Source organism: Anoplopoma fimbria, chromosome 9 (assembly GCF_027596085.1).
Source record: "Anoplopoma fimbria isolate UVic2021 breed Golden Eagle Sablefish chromosome 9, Afim_UVic_2022, whole genome shotgun sequence".
NCBI classification, from domain to species: domain Eukaryota; kingdom Metazoa; phylum Chordata; class Actinopteri; order Perciformes; family Anoplopomatidae; genus Anoplopoma; species Anoplopoma fimbria.
Genome location: NC_072457.1, coordinates 1,826,156 through 1,843,363, shown reverse-complemented (window position 1 = coordinate 1,843,363; position 17,208 = coordinate 1,826,156). Strand labels below are relative to the sequence as shown.

The following is a 17,208-nucleotide window of genomic DNA, read 5'->3' as shown; positions in this document are numbered from 1 at the left end:
AATTCTATTTATAACTCTATGAAAAGTGATTTTCTCTCTTGGTGTCTCTAACTCTCAGCCTCTAATGCACTGCAGGCGTTGTGTTAACTGATTAAGACCAGTGTGAAGACACTCGATTCCCCTTTTTTTTCACTTTTCTAAATGTTTTGTTCACAAATCACCTCGATCATCTCCTGCTGGAGTCTTTAAGTTAAGAGTTTCCAAGAGTGTGAATCCTTCAACAGTAAGCTGAACGATGCTGTTCTTTGTTTATTAGGAATTAAATTATTCCAGATGTTGGACTTTCGTTTGACGTTGGATTTTTTGCACCAAACTTGAATGGACGTTTTCCCATTCTGCAGATCTAATCTTTATTATTAGCATAATACAGCGGAGTCAAAGGGAGTAAGTTTACATTCTGACACTGCAAAGTTTCTTTGATGGACTCTGGACTTCCTCGTATGAGCCGTAGAATAAAAACGTCTCCACAGGGAGCCGGAATAATCTCCACAAACTCTGCAAACCGAGCGAGATATTTGCAAAGAGATACGTCTTCATTTAGAAGCTGCGTCTATAAGGCTTTACACTATATATATACACTCTGATTCCTTCTGATTGGTTGGTGGTGGAAACTCGATTGTTTGCTTTTATCTTCTTTCTGTTTATTTGTCCCTGAGACGTGAAGTAAATAAGTCTAAAGTGCCCGAATGCCTCTTCAGTACTTTACACAAAGTACTACATCACTCTAAGTGCTCTACTGCTTGTATTCTTTCTTCTTTATACTTGTTTTCTCTCAGCTATCCTGTTTGTCATGATTTCTGGTTAAGAGTTCTTTGGAAAAACAATCTAAATCTCAATATAAAAACAAAAAAAGGACCGAAAACTTTTATTGTGACATTTGCTGGCTAATCAGAGTAGAGATTTAGAACACGGTGCGAGTAGAAAGACTCCTCTCTCTGGTTATAAATACCATTATGCTGACAGACAATGAGCTATCAGCACAATGAGCCTGTGGCCGCCTCCCACTCACTGTGCATCCTCTCCTCTCTCACCCACAGACTCAGTGTCACTCTCTTTGGGTGGGTGACACATTCTCTTTGCCCTGAGTACAGAAGATCACTTAGGTTGATGAGGTTTCAAACAAATCAGGGTTTAATGGGGAAAAAAAATCAGACTCCAGTCCAGATAAGTTTAGATCGGAGGATGGACACACATTACGCTTGTTGGGCTGATTATAGTTATTACAAGTGATGAGTCTATTAGTGTCCGGGTCAGATGGGGTCGTTGGAAGGGGGATGAAATCAATCAGAGTGTGTTTCCAAGCTGTAAACACACTGCTGACATATTACTACATTATAAAGTTGTAATGATATAATAATATGCAAATATGTCAACAAACTGTTGTCCGTTTACACATCAAGCACACACAAAAATTGCTAAATCTCGCTGACTTTTGCTGGTTGCCTTGACTCAAGCTGGGTGATATTGAAAAAAATATATAAAAAAAATATATATCCCAATGTTTTTGGCCAAATACCTCCATCGATAATGTGTAATATTATATCCACTAATGTGAATTAAATAAAATATAATATCATAAAACACAATATTATACAATAATATATATAATATATTATAATTTAATTAAATGTAATTTAATGAAATGTTATATAATTAAATAATAATATAATATAATATAACATAACATAATATAATATAATATAACACAATAAAATAAAAATAAACATTAAATAAAAATTAAATTAAATATAATAATATAACATAACATACTATAACACAATACAATTAAATTAAATTAAAATAATAATATAATAATATAATATATATAATATAATATACTTTAATTGAATTCAATTTAAATTTTATTTAATATAACATAATATCATTTTTCTGCAGACTGTCTTTTGTTATGCCTATCTTTGGTATAAGACACAGCTAGAAATCAGATGCCAACAGTCAGCTCTTTTCTACTTCCACTAATCAGTGTTTGTGTTTACGGGGGTCATTTCTAATGAGCCCCTCTGTACTTTACTGCTGTCTGCCTGCCCAGACACATTAAACACCTTCAGTCATTCGTAACACTCACTCAGCCACTTGTTGATTCACTCTCTGCAGCGATCTCGAGGTCGCTCACTTTTTCCTTCCTCCTCTCACGCTGTTCTCAAATCTAAATAGAGATTTGCTCTGTTGTTCCCTCTCTTCATTTCCTGATGTCTCTTTGTTTCTGCCTCTGTTTGTTTGTTTACCTGTTTCTTTCTTTCTGCCTCAGCAGGCATCCTGAAAATACCTGCTCTCCTCTGCAGGTGCTGTAATTTTATGTGAGAGTGATTATAGTGTTCGCTGGTGTCGACTTGTTGTTTTGAGATGAAGCAATCAGGGAGCTGAAGAATGAGAGCCAGCACCGTCACAGCCCACCACTCCTGCTATTTTTAGAATGGTGGAGACGGCAGCCATTTAAAATATGTTTGTACGTGTGTGTGTGTGTGTGGGGTGGGGGCTTTTTAAATTACATTTGTATGCCTTGTGTAAAAGTCATCAACAGCTTGTTTTTTGCAGAAGTAGGGCGGCGGCATCATGAATAAGAATAACCCAGGAGGCCGTGCAGTGCCACATAGTTTAACTGCCTGACAGGCACCAACTCCTGCTTTACATGAAGTTAATGAAGTCTTAAGAATAACCAGGAAAAACAACGGCCGTGTATTATTACGTTTACCATCATAATAGCTACACAGACTGTTTACACATGGGGCACATCGGTAGGTGATATGTTCATTTCTAACAGGGACGACGGCTCGTATGTTCTGCATCGAATCCCCTACTTGGCCTATTTGAAGAACACTTTTGTATTCTTATCTCTTACTTTTTTTCTTTTTGATTCACTAAACTCTCTCCTAGCTTCACAAACTATTATTTTTTTTTTGCATCATCTAAGAAGTAGAATTTTATACAATGAAGCTTTAAGTCCAATTTTTGCAAAATCAACAGCCATAAAGATGACACGTTTTAGTGTCGGTAGCTTTATTATGAATACAGAAGCAAAGTTTGAGAGAGTTTTTTAACCTTCAACAAATTCTTATTTTCTTCGATTAAACTCTTGATAATCATCACTAAAGTATTTATCCTATAAGATATCAGAAAAGAGTGAAAACTACTGATGGAGGAAGAGACCGATGGATTTGCAGCCTCTAATGAGTGTGTTCCAGTCTTTTTATTTTTGTGAATGCTTAAAGGAGCAGTGTGAGTATTTAGGGGGCTCTATTGACAGAAAAAAATTAAATATTAAACATTACTATTTTTTCTTTATTGTACAAACACCTGGAACTAAGAATCGTTGTGTTTCATTTAACCTAAAATGAGCTGTTTATATCTTCAAATGGGGCAGGTCCTCTTCACGGAACTCAGCCGCCATGTTTCTACAGTAGCCCAGAATGGACAAACCAAACACTGGCTCTATAGCCCCATGCACGTTTTCACATTTATGGCCACTGTAGTTGCCATGCACGCTTGGCATGCTGGAGAAGGCTCACTTATCGCTCGATGCCGCCAAATCCCAAACATGGACCTTTAAAAATGAAACTTGCATCTTTTTAAAGTCTGGATTTAGTTTCTTGCTGACAGATTTGTTGAAAATAATGCACTAAACTGTTGTTAGCCCTCTGAGAACTGATGACCTGGCTGTAAAATGTCGCGCTGTCTAGGAGAGATTTCCATTTAGATAATCATCTGTTTAATACTGCTACTTACAGAAATGCTCCATAAAAAGAAACGTAAAAGAAAAATTTGTTTATGGAGGTTAAATGTCTCTTCACTGGATGATCTGAATATTGCTACAGGGAAAAGTGAATGTCCGTTATACTATTAGTATTTTCTCAAAAGTATTTGTATGTTGCCGATATGCAGAAACAAACCACTAAGTTGCCCAACTCTTGTTAAAAGAAGTGAAGCTGCATCAGTAGTAGTAGTAGTAGTAGTAGTGATAGTCCACTCACCTGAGCAGGAGAGTAGAGCCGACATCGGTGGTGGGCGTGGCCATCGTGAGCAGCTCCGCCTCCTCCTCCATCTCTTAGCGGCGCCATTGACCCGCCAATCGGACCCCCTACCGCCCCCGCTGTAATGGCACCTGACGCTGCTCCGCCCACACCGGACCCGCTCGCAGCGCCACCCGTTGCCCCGGCGATGGCCCCGATGCCCCCCATCATGCAGCAGAGGCCTCCCTGAGCCAGCTCCAGCTCGATCTCGGCGTCCATCTCGGCGTCCTCCTGCGCCTCCTTGTTGGAGTCGTCCAGGTGCTTCATGAGCACGGCCACCACCACGTTGATCAGGACGAACTGAGCCGTGAGCACGAAGGACACGAAGTACATCGGGGAGATGAACTGCAGTCCGGCGTGGCAGCCGTAGTCGGTGGCCGGATGACCCGGTGGGCACTCCCTCAGGGTGTCCTTGGGGGGTGGAAGAGTTTAGGGGTGAGACAGGGAATGAGGGGTGGACAAAATAGAAGAAAGGTTAGATTTCAATGAGAAGAACAGAAAGAAGAAAGACGTATAGTGAGTTAGTTGAAGAAACATTTTACGGGTGGACTAGGAGAGTCTTCTTTTCTACCTTTGTTTGATCATTGCTGTTGTTTTTGCATGTAACTGCCACCTGTGTGAGGGCAGAGGGGCATGCTGGCCTTAACCTGCAAGATGTCACTTGGAGAGAAATTTACCGACTAGGAAGAGAAACATAAAAGCACTACAAAGAGACCAAAACAACTACACAGAAATGCAAAATAGCTGCAAAGAGACACTAAGAGTCTAACAAAGATTCTGGAAAGGGCAGAAACAACCACAAATAGACCAATAGAAGACGTAAATCAACCACAGAGAGATTCAAAATGACCAATAAGAGACGCAAATCTACTTTAAAGAGATTCAAAATGACCATTAAGAGATAGAAATTGACAAAATAAAGGGCAAATCAAAGCATGATTACCACCAACCAAACATGGACCCACAGGCAACCTTAAATATGTATTTTTATTAATAACAATTGTGATGTCTCTGTTATATTCATGTGCCGGTAACCAGAATCCTGAAACAGAAGCAGCGAAAAGGAATTCAACCATCATTTGTTCTTAACCAACTGGGACAAGTTCAAACGGCCTCTATGTAAAAAAAAAAGACGGTAAAACCTCCCATTGGTTTTACAATGAACTACTCAAAGAGTCAAATAAAGCAATGATTACCACTCATTCAAAGTACAAGTGTGTTCTTTTTCTAGGAATCTGAATATTATTTTAAGAGAACAATCTGATGAGTAAAGTCTTTATGTTCAATAACAGAGACGCCATGGAAGCAATCAAGGAACGCTGTCAAACTTTCACAATCCGGCTTGTTTAAAGCTCGTGACACGTTTTCTTAGTCTGTCCTCCCGCTCCCAGACAGTCACTCTCTCTGAGCGGCTAATCAGCACTCATTAACTTTCTCCCGGATATGAGCTGCGATAACATTTTAAGAGCTCAAAGGTACTCGGTTGTGATTAGAGAAGCGAGACCTGATTGAAGTGATGGGTGAGTGAATGCAGAGGGCGATCAAATTTTGAATTCTTTATTCATCCTTGAAAGGTTTTGTGCACATTTACATTTATTTTTTTGACTGCATCTTTAGGTGAAGGACACGCTGATCACTCATCATCACTCTACCTACATATCCTCCGGCACTGGGATCTGAACTGAAGATTTTCAATTACTATTCCGCTTCTGCCTGTGCTGAAATTGGTGTCGAGAAAGGTTCGGGCAGCTTAAAAAAGAGGAAAATATATGTTTGTACAAATCTCGGCTCCCCTTTCTGGTTGACCTTCATCTAAGAACATTTGTGTGTCTCTACAGGAGGAGATGAGGTGACGGTGAGGAGAGTGAAAACAGATTAGCCTTTTTGACAAACACAAGACTTGAATTCGACTCGCCGACTGATTTTGGAGCTTCCAGACTAAAGCCTCCGTGAGCTGTTCAAAGGAGCGAGGTTATTTGATGCATCACAGATGTCTGGACCTTTCAGGGAGACTGTTTGGGAGCTACAACCAATGAAAGCGCAGGACACGAGTTGAGGGGTTAACCAGGTTAGTCACGTTTTACAACCTTAACAGTGATGGTTTCACAACCTTGACAAGGTGTTACAGCGTTAACATTGACATGGTTTACCAGGATTAACAACATTAACCGTGTTTAGCTGTTTAAGCGTTAACTGCAACTAAAAAATAATGTTAACCAGTTGTTACAACCTTAACGGTGATGTTTTACAACGTTTACCAGGTGTTATAACGTTAAACAAGTGTTACAACCTCAACAGTGAAGTTGAACAATGCTAACCAGGTGTAACAGCCTTAATGTTTCACAACGTTAACCAGTGTTACAACGTTAACGTGTTACAACGTTAAAGTTTCACAACGCTAACCAGGTGTTACTACTTTAACCATGTGTTACAATTTTAAAAGTGACGTTTTACAAAGTAAATCAGGTGTTGAAACATCAACTGCAACTGTTTGACAATGTTAACAAGGTGTTACAACCTTTTTACACGGACTTTTTCACAATGGTTAGTCATATAGTGTGAAATCCACAACGATTTCAAAGCTCCCGATTACAAGACAGAAGGTTGTGCTGTGTGGACTTAGCTTTAGGCCATAACATCCCAATCCAAATGACAAAGGTCAAGAGGTAAGTGTGATGTGAACAAGGCAGCAGTGAACTGAAGTACCTTCATGATGCCATTCCAGTTGTCACCGGTGGAAACCTGGAAGAGTGTGAGGAAGGCCATCCCAAAGTTTTCAAAGGTGGCATGTCGGCTCATTCCTTCACAGGGGTAGTCAGCGTTACACACTGCGAGAAGACATGAAGGGAAACGAAAAAAGAGAAGGGAAAGAAAGCATTTAGAGAGTGAAACTTTGGTAACGTCAAACTTTTATGAAGGTTTTCTGAGAGATCACAACTCCTGAGAATTAGTTTCTTTGGTAAAAAAAGGTTTGCTGTGTTGCATTTTTGGGTTTCTATCTGTTCATAAATTAGAGATGAGCCAGAGCTTACAAACACAGAGAAGAACAAAGGACTGCAAACAATGATATTCAGCCTTTAGTAGTGCAAATATGTCTGCATCGGGCTTAAAATGGGCAAACACATAGTGTACATTTGTCATTGGATGGCAGGTTGAAGAGGATTTCAGCTGTCACCCAGTCAGGTATAATATTTTATGAATCAAAAACAAACCTAAATCAAGTCCCTGTAACCTTGACTACGGATACCGAACACAATTATTTGAATTCTTTGGTTGATTGATTGTAATTCCACATTGGCTGATTTTGACTCAATGTCCTTTTCTTTATTTTCACGTACAGCATAGACTTGGATGCTATTTCTTTAAGCTCCATTGCATCTGTTTGCCTGATAGCAGGTTTTGTCCAGGATGTTGGATTTAAAAAAAATCTCCGGCCGTGATTAGAAATCTTGTGAAAAGGGTTAGTCATGAAGAACATAAGGTTAACATTTCATTATTTTTGTCCAAAGAAACCTGAAAAAAATCCTGGCATTGGATATATTTCATTACAAAGCTTAGTTTCTATTCATTGACCACTCAAAAACAAACTGAGAAGGTATTTTTCAATTAACACACAACAGCGTGGCCTGGTGGCCCTGATGGCTACTGAACAGACACAACGCTGATGAGCCACATGCACACAATAAAGTTATTTTGGGTTCTCCTTAGGAAAATGTCATGGTTTGGGTTGCTAGTTGAGCAACACCCGACGCAGACTTTATATCTCTTTATACTACGTCAACTGTGCTTGTTTATCACTACGTGGATTGCACACAAATTGATTATGGGGGTTGTGTACCAATTGCGATACATTACTTCCCCCTGGTAGGAACGTTGTATGAAAACAGCCAGTGATAAGCAACAGGTGGTCATAGAGCAGACTTACCCAGCTCTCCAAACAGCTCCACTCCCAGAGCTGCATAGATGAAAAACAGCAACATGAAGAGCAGGCCGAGGTTTCCCACCTGTCACACAAACAGGAACACATCAACGGAGGTAAGTTGTTGTTGAAGTTATATGTTTCTGCTTATCAATTGTGCTACAGTTCGAATGGTGGGTTTGAAGATATTGATTCAGTGGGTAAATCGTTCCTGCATCTTCACCCTCTGAAAGCATCAGTTAAATAGAAAACCTTTGTGCAACTACACCACATCAAACACTTGAGTTCAATTAAAATCATCTGAAAAATAAAACTCTGCATGGAGTTTTTTATGGTATAATTGAGTAGAAGTGATTGAGTGAATTTCTGATATTTTGCTCGAAAAACCAACACACTCGAATCATCTTTCGTTATTAACAGATTCCAGTATTTTCCCCTTTTTTTTAAGAAGTTAATATGATTTCCTAAACAGTCTAATAGCGGAGAAAAGGCAGGTTTCATTGAAGAAGTTACAAACCAGTAAAGCTGCAGAGGGCTTTACCTTTTCAAGAAATATGAAAACAGGCCTATTTGGAGATAGATGCTCATGCATTTTTCAAATGCTGCACTGGGTTTTGAATGTGTTTTTTTTAGGGCTTAAAGGTCATGAAACTAAACAGGCACATCCAGGAAGCCTGCAAACATTTCATCGAATCAGAAAAAGTGGCAGTACAGAAGGTTTACACACAAACACGAAATGCACCCATCCCCAGCAAAAAGCCCTCCCTGTCTCATATCCAGAGAAAATCCATCTATTACACGGTTTTGGGGGGAACAGTGTTACTAGGCGACTTCTGAACGGGCACGAATCCATCCGTGTAGAGAACACATTCTCCCAGATAGCGACACGTATGCAATGTGAATGGATAAACGACGGTGCAGCAGCAGGCGCTAAGCACAATGCCATTAGCTAAGTCACCTCACAGGGGAAGGCAATGACGTGCTTGTGTATACACGCCCGTATCATTTTATTATAAAGGCAAATAAACAGAGTGGAATAGCATCGGATAAAACATATAGTGTTGATTGGAGTAGAGGGTTCCACGGGAGAAAGAGAGGACATAATGAGGGATGGGTGGAATTGGGAAATCGTGGGGAGGAGAGGCAAAGCTCCCCAGTTGTGAGCGCTGATGTTTCCTGGCGGATATTAAAAGCAACGGCTGGGCCTGAGGCGGCTTGTAGCTTGTAATGTAAGCCCATCTGATGTCTTTAGATCCCTCCAGCGGAGAGTGGAAGCTCACCACGGGGATGTGGATGCCGGGGTGTGAGAAACAGATTGCTGAATGCTGTGGGAGCATTAGAGCTGGCAACCAGGCAACAGAAGCTTGTGAATAAAAAACACAGTTAGAGAGCGCACTTCGATATTTATACCTTCTGGTTTCCATAGCGAGGAAAAAATACCCTGCACTGATCCATGAACTTTTAAAGACTGTTTACTGAATGACTTCTTTTCTGTGTCGAGACTAATGAAACCGTGAGTCAGCTATCTGCGTCACGGTGCAATGTATTTTTTGGTTTGTTTTCCCGCCGACACACGGAGGGTCAATACACCCACCACAAACTCCAGTGAAAGAACAACATCCAACAGCAACATCTGTGGTGTAACGGTTTCATACAAAACAAGCAATTTAAGGAAAAGCAATAACTACAATAAGTAACAAACAGGTTCCAGTGACTATGGGTAAGTTAATTATTATTTATAATAAATATATCTACAACGCAGAGACATTCAGAGGCAACTTCTCACTGGACTTATTAACAGTCCAATGGGGTAATTATTTACAATTCATGGTGGAGCTGATTTCCAAAAACGGTAAGCTCACCGTACAGTTATACGAGTCTATTTCTACAGTAAAAGGGTAACAGTCAGGCAGCAACCTCCCGTTCTGCAGAGTGAAGCCGATAAGGAAGTGTCTTAAAGCTGCATTCTCTCTCCTGTCCACCAGGGGGCGACTCCTCTGGTTGTATAGAAGTCTATGAGAAAATGACTCTACTTCTCTCTTGATTTATTCCCTCAGTAAACATTGTAAACATGAGTTTATGGTCTCAATCTCTAGTTTCAAGTCTTCTTCAATACAGCATGATGTTCATTTAGTAAATGATGCTCCATTTAGAGTCAAACAGACCATAAAGCAGGGGATGCTTTAGGGCGGGGCTAAAGTGATTGACAGGTTTCTTTCTGAGCCGGATATTGCGTCTATACGTCACTCCTCCACATTCCAAATATGGTCATTTCCGTTCAAAAAACAACAGTATTGCGACAGCCGTGATTAAAGATGGCCGAACTTTAGGCTTCAAAACATCAGTCAAACCAATGGGTGACGTCACGATGACTACGTCCACTTCTTATATAAAGTCTATGGGAACAATACATGCTTGCCATCAAGCTGCAGTGGCTTTATTTACCTTTAAGTTCTGCTAAAAGTTAGAATAAAGTCCATGCTGAGTAGCCGTCATTCTAAAGTGGTCCTGCTTTAAGTCAATATAGCCATAATGTAGCCAAACTATGACGACCCCACTACGGACGCAGCTTTAGACACGTGGTTTACGTTGTGGATTCTAACAAAACTACTTGGTATTGTTTAGAAACATCGTAGTTTGGTTTAAAATAGGTTTGACCGTTCAGTAATTTAATTTATGTAGCGTGAGTGAGTTAAGTAGTCAATGTACAGCTGTCTCCTGGGTGAAAGTCCTGGGTTTGTTTGACCATCCCTCCAGTCCATCCTTCTCCCTGTTGCTCTCAGCATCTTATATTACTGTGGATCTGTTTACAGCACCAGTGGTGCGTCTCATACAGAAGCTCAATTAAAAGGTCAGAGCAACAGCACCATGGCAACAGAAACTGTAGAAGAACAGCGGAGTACTGATTTAAATCTATAATGTGATTAATATCATATTAATATAAAAGCAAAAGAAATACACCTTTTGTTCAGTGTCATTAAGGCATCACAGGGGAAAAAAACAATTATGGTTGGACTGGTCATATTTCTTTCAGAGCAGAGCTTGTAATTAACAGTCTTCTTTGATATCATTATAATTAGTTTCTAATATGTCATGTATGCTGATGTTCACAACACTACTTCCAGCGTTCCATGCTTAGATTCATGTATATTTATGTTGTTGTCTAGGCTTCAACCACAAAAACAAACCCAATGAAATATGTCCAAATCAGAGCGAGCAACGGACTCTGAGGAAAAACAAGTTCAAATGGAAAAGGAACTGTGGATTGATTTGAGGCACAACCAGGGGATATTTAGGCTCAGTGTGTGAAGCAGTGCTTATTTGTGTTAGAGTTCATGTCTGTGTACAGAAATCCTCCCGGAGGGCTCCAGTCAGAGCATTGATAAGGCAGCAGAAATGAAAAAAAAAAAGAAAAGTCAACTTCTGGCTGCACACAGAGTCATTTCTTTATAAATGCCTTTAATAAAGAGCTGTTTTAAAGAGAGTATATATATATATATATATATATATATATATATATATATATATATATATATACATTAGGGCTGGGAATCGATCCGAATTTCCTGGATCGATCCGATTCCGATTCATAAGGTCACGATCCGATTCGATCCACGATTCGATCCGATTCGATTCGATATCGATCTATTTACAGACATAATGCAAATAAATACTGTCCCATAGACAAAACAGCTCCATGTGTTTGTGATTGTATCTGTGTACGTGTAAGAGGGACACAGAGAGAGAAGAGTCAAGAATCAAGTATTTATTTTAGACAAAAATCCAAGTATTATTTGAAATTTAAGTAACATATCCATGGCAGAATTAAAACAATGACCAGTTTAAATCCAGAATTTTCCACTACGCTGTAGGGTCGGAGGTCTTTACTAATAAATATTCCGACACCCTCGGTTATGCTCAAGGCACGCGTAGAATTCGAGGGAAACTTAACCCCAAATGCCTTTTCCAGTGCTGTTTGGCTCGCGGCAGATTTAGCTAGGTTGCCGTGGTGCCTGGATAAATGGTTGCGGAGATTCGTGGTATTGCCACTATATTTTACCTCTGTCTGACACAGTTTGCACACTGCTTTTGTTCTGTCTAGTTCGTCTTTGTCCTCGTAACGTCTGAATCCGAAGTTTTGCCAAACATCAGCCTTCATTCCAGAAGGTGATGTCAGTGGTGCCGCTTCAGCCATCTCGCTAGCTTAAGTTTCGGTTTCGTTTAGCGGGCACTCGCTTTTTATAGTGCGCCTTGCGCGTCAAAGAAAATAGTGCCTTTAGTCACCTGGAAAAGATCGATCCAGACATTTTTGGATCGATATCGTGCTTTTTGAGCGTGAATCGATATCGGATCGCGGATCGATTTTTTGAACACAGCCCTAATATATATATATATATAAATAAAGGCAGAGAAGGGTGGAGCCCAGACAAACAGAACAGCTCATATTTATGGAAAGATGTCAAAATTTCAAAGTTTCATGATTTCTCTGTGATTTCCAAAGACCACAAGACAATTGTCCTCGATAAGAACCCTATTTGTAAAACTCTGACATGTACTCAGTTCACAAGAGAGATTTTAGGTTGCATAAAAAAAAAAGATAATTTCCTGGCTGAAACACCACAGTATTCCAGAAATCCCCGGACAAGTGGAAAACTTTGATAAATGGTAAGCCGAGAAAAAGTCCTTTTGTGAACCCAATGGAGCAGAACTTCATAGCTGCTCCTGTCTCATTAGCAGCAGGGGGATTAAAACACCTTACATTAATGCCACAGAGGTCTTCGTCTTTCCTGGATTGATGAGAGGAACTCGAGGAAAGTTAACAAAGGGTCAAAACATCGGGGGCAAAAATTCTCAGGGAGCTTCTTATTGAAAGCTGAACATTTATCATTTTCACACCTGTTAATTAACTCCTGGGATATGGTGGGAGGTGTGTGTGTGTGTGTGTGTGTGTGTGTGTGTGTGTGTGTGTGTGTGTGTGTGTGTGTGTGTGTGTGTGTGTGTGTGTGTGGACACTTACCTGAGGCAGAGCCTGGACCACGGTGTCCAGCAGAGCTCTCATCCCGGTGGCCATTTTCAACAACTTCAACACTGGAGAGAGAAGTCACAACAGCTCAGAGTGAGTGGAAGCGAAACAAGAGGCAGGAAGACAGAAGATAATGATCAAAGAGGTCGAGAAAGAGGAAGATCGATAGGTGTGATAGGTTTAGGACTCTCCATTAAGGACCCGACACAATTCCCCTCAATCCAATCTCTGGAGGAACATTGCTGAAGATGCTGCCGGCAGCAGAGAGAATAAAGACCCGGTCCACATTGTGATGGGGATCTGCAAAGGTCCCTCAGACAATAAAGCCGTCTGGGAGATGGACCTTTGTCAAGATGGTTGCTGGTGGTTATAGGTGTGTGTGTGTGTGTGTGTGTGTGTGTGTGTGTGTGTGTGTGTGTGTGTGTGTGTGTGTGTGTGTGTGTGTGTGTGTGTGTGAGAGAAGACAAATGTAGACTTGGTAGTACGTCAAAGCCTCTGTTCTCTTTAAACAATAGCTTCATTTAGAAATAGAAAATGCTTTATTTTGGTTTTTTGTTGTCTTAAAACTTGCATTCTCTCTCCTGTCCACCAGGGGGCGACTCCTCTGGTTGTATAGAAGTCTATGAGAAAATGACTCTACTTCTCTCTTGATTTATTCCCTCAGTAAACATTGTAAACATGAGTTTATGGTCTCAATCTCTAGTTTCAAGTCTTCTTCAATACAGCATGATGTTCATTTAGTAAATGATGCTCCATTTAGAGTCAAACAGACCATAAAGCAGGGGATGCTTTAGGGCGGGGCTACACAGTGACAGGTCTCTACCTCGGCGTTGTCCATGTTTTCCTCTAACTACTTGACCACCTTTCACAGTGTTTTTACTTCAGGAAAGTTGATTTTTGTATTTTGATCACCTAAAGTGTTTTATTCAGCGTAAGGGAACCAGTTTTTATGACAATGGTTTGATCCTCTTCACAGAAAAGCCATTAGTGTTAACATGGGGAACTGTTTCTCTTTGTTTTTTTGCCTTTTTAAATGTCATGTCAGTTTCGAGGAACTTTGGCTTTGCACTGTAGCGTGTTCTGTTGTTAAAATGAATGTGGGCGAATTAGTTTTGTGCTGTTTAGGCAAAAACAACAACAAAGAAGTTGTGATATGTTGTGAATATTAACTTTTGTAGCTTATGACTATATAAAGTTAAGGTTAAATCTCACATTCTATCCGTTGTATCTTTAACATTCGGCTACGTGAAAGAAGTCAACAATGGTGAAACACAAATAAGTTAACATTCATTCAGTGTTGTAAATGTTACGAGAGGAGCAGCATACTAAACCCCACTCGCTTGTTAATCACCCACTGTTTGATTAGCATATCACCCATGGGTGCACTCAGTGATCCCCGGGCGGAGTTATGGAGGTCAGAGGGCGACGGTGAGAGGGCGAGGATTAAGTGAGAGTGATGTAATCAACCCTTATCCTCCTCGCTGTGAAGTTAAGAGGAATGGCTGCAGCCCAGAGAGCTAGGTTCTTTCATTTCTTCTGAATATTAAGATCAGAATGAAAACGGAGAGAGACTGAAAGATGGAAATATAAGAATATCATCCTCACCTTTATTAAAAGGGAGTATAATAGGGCTGTAAATGACACACGTCTCAATCCTAAAATTTGCTGAAATGAGCTCACAGTCTAAAACTGTAAAAAAAAGAAAGAATTATACAACTGGAAATACTTTAAAAAGAACTAAATACCTCCAAATGCTTCTAATTTGCAATTTTTTTCATTCAGTGTTAATCTGATGTCAGAGAATCTCATCACTTCAGAATCAGAATCAGAATCAGCTTTATGTACGCATACATGGAATTTGACTCCGGTTACTTACGCTCAATAACACACAGAAACAGAGAAATAAACAAAAAAATCGGGGAGGTCCAAGAAGAAAAAAGGATAAACATGCAACTATTTTGTACACGTAAATATAAAAATGCAAAAGTATACATATATGAACATAAAAAGACAAAGATCAATGAAAATAAAATGTAGAAAAATCCTGGCAGCGGCGGGATTCGAACCCGCGCCTCCGAGGAGACTGGAGCCTTAATCCAGCGCCTTAGACCGCTCGGCCACGCTACCTTTCCTAAAGCTGCTTCACATTAACAAATTAAACAACAAAGAGAGATCAGGCCCGTTATTATATTTTATTATTTGTGAAGGAAGGAAGAAGTGCCTGGAATTTAATTACATTTTTATTTTTATTTTTATTTTTTTTTTTAATTTTAATTAAAATTAAAATTAATTTTTTTTTTCATTTTTTTTATCTTTGTCAAGGATATAACAATCATTTGCTTGTTTGTTTTTGTTTGAGAATAAAAAAATAAAGTGGTAAAAAAAAGATACAAAAATATACATTAGAAAATAAATTAAGCATAAAGTAATATATATATAAGACAATATGAAATCCAGCTCAACTGACGGCGCTCATTTCAAAATGTATCATGGTAAAACATGCATGTGCACACCATGTTTGTGTGCGTGTGTTTATGTGTGTGTGTGTTTATGTGTGTGTGTGTATGTGTGTGTACCTCGTGCTATCCGGAGCACCCTCATGATCCTGATGATGGTGGGGTTGATGGGGAGGGAGGCGTTGATCTCGATCTCCTCCAGAGTGATGCCCATCACCGACAGCAGCACAATGGCCAGGTCCAACTGGTTCCACCTACACACACACACACACACACACACACACACACACACACACACACACACACACACACACACACACACACACACACACACACACACACACACACACAATGATTTTTCAATCTACCATAATCTGTAGAATTTGTCCAAAGTGAAGGTAATCCCGGAACAGGAGAATAGGGATTGATGGGATTTGGAGTCTTAGCTCTGTATGTGGTTCAGGACTTCATGGCTGCACACATCAGAGTGTGTTATGTTAATTTTTCCAATGAATATTAATGCCATACATCAACTTTACGCATAATTTGCACGATTCTCCCACGACTGACTTTGCAGAAGAATGGCCCAGCTTTCACCTGAGCCCGGCTGCTGTCATGAATATTTATGTTAATACTCGAAGAACGGCTGTAAACCTTCTTCACTTCCTGTGTTTGTTTGTTACCGGGTTTATTGTCGTTTCAGGGATCTACAATTGTTTGAATGTGATTTTGGCTGCTGCTGCCACCGGTACATGACACGATGGATCCACAGCCCAGTCAAGAGCATCAAACACGGTCTCTGCTCCACTGATGCTACGTAAAAAGGTTTGTCATGAGGTTGGTTTTCTACACATTCATACTCGTACAATTAAGGAGACATTCATTTGCAAAAAAAGAACCACAGCTGTGGTGTCCATCGTCTCTTTTATAACCTTTTTTATGATTGTGTGTATGTGCGTGTATGCGTTCAACTAAACATGATATTGATGAGATATGCACCTATTGTGCTGTTCTTGGCTCAACTAGATGTTATCTAACATGTTGATTATATCTGGGAAGCCTTTGCCTTTTGATCCCGACATATATGCATGACAGATACTGAGAGTGAGAGAAGAAAGTTTGAAACACTTCCAACAGTCAAAAATACCTTCATATCACAGTGTAAACTCTTGGTTAGTAAGTTTCTTTCATTTTTTTTTATCTCAATTTACTCTCACACTGCTGCCTGAGGTTTGTTTCTGCACAGATAAAGTGTCTCGTTTCTAGATAACATCTCAGTGTCAGAGCAGCAGAGCTGGCACACATCGAGCTCACAGTCTGTAAACACACACAGAACGGGGTCGCCTCAAAAAAAACAGGGCTTCCCAAAAACATACAAGAGTGTGACGGCACAAAAGGAAGGGGAGAGAGAGAGAGAGAGAGAGAGACTAAACTACAGACGGAATAATATGACAAAAAAAAATGTTTCTGAGAGACAGAGAGACGGGCAGAGAGAACTGAAATAGCTCTGCAGGAACAATTTAGCAAAGAATGTTGGGCAGAAACACAAAGGAAGCAAATCCACAATGATACAAATGGATCGGAAGCTGCAATCATAAGATCTACATAGTAGGGTAACTAAAATATTATTACCGACACCATCACAGCTGCTCCAGCAGCCTGTGCAGAGAGAGGACCCGAGACTCTGGATTGTTAAATTATTGAAATCTATTCATGTGCAAAAGTGTTTCTGCACCTGCACGGCCTCAGTGAGGTTCATTCATTTAGTCTAAGAAAATAGTC

The 17,208-nt window shown here is 40.0% G+C and overlaps 1 protein-coding gene and 1 non-coding gene across 2 annotated transcripts in view; both read right to left on the bottom strand.

Annotated features, from left to right (window-relative positions):
• LOC129095295 (voltage-dependent T-type calcium channel subunit alpha-1I-like) overlaps positions 1-17,208 on the bottom strand; it is a 151,667-nt gene that overhangs the window by 16,341 nt on the left and 118,118 nt on the right. Inside the window, exons 29-33 of the mRNA XM_054603689.1 lie at positions 15,547-15,680; positions 12,965-13,035; positions 7,954-8,032; positions 6,735-6,856; positions 3,990-4,439 (exon numbers count right to left, since the gene is read on the bottom strand). Of these exons, the coding sequence (XP_054459664.1) occupies positions 3,990-4,439; positions 6,735-6,856; positions 7,954-8,032; positions 12,965-13,035; positions 15,547-15,680 (856 nt within the window). The remainder of the gene's footprint in view (positions 1-3,989; positions 4,440-6,734; positions 6,857-7,953; positions 8,033-12,964; positions 13,036-15,546; positions 15,681-17,208) is intronic.
• trnal-aag (transfer RNA leucine (anticodon AAG)) lies at positions 15,016-15,097 on the bottom strand. Its single transcript has one exon. It is a non-coding gene; the product is annotated as a tRNA-Leu (tRNA).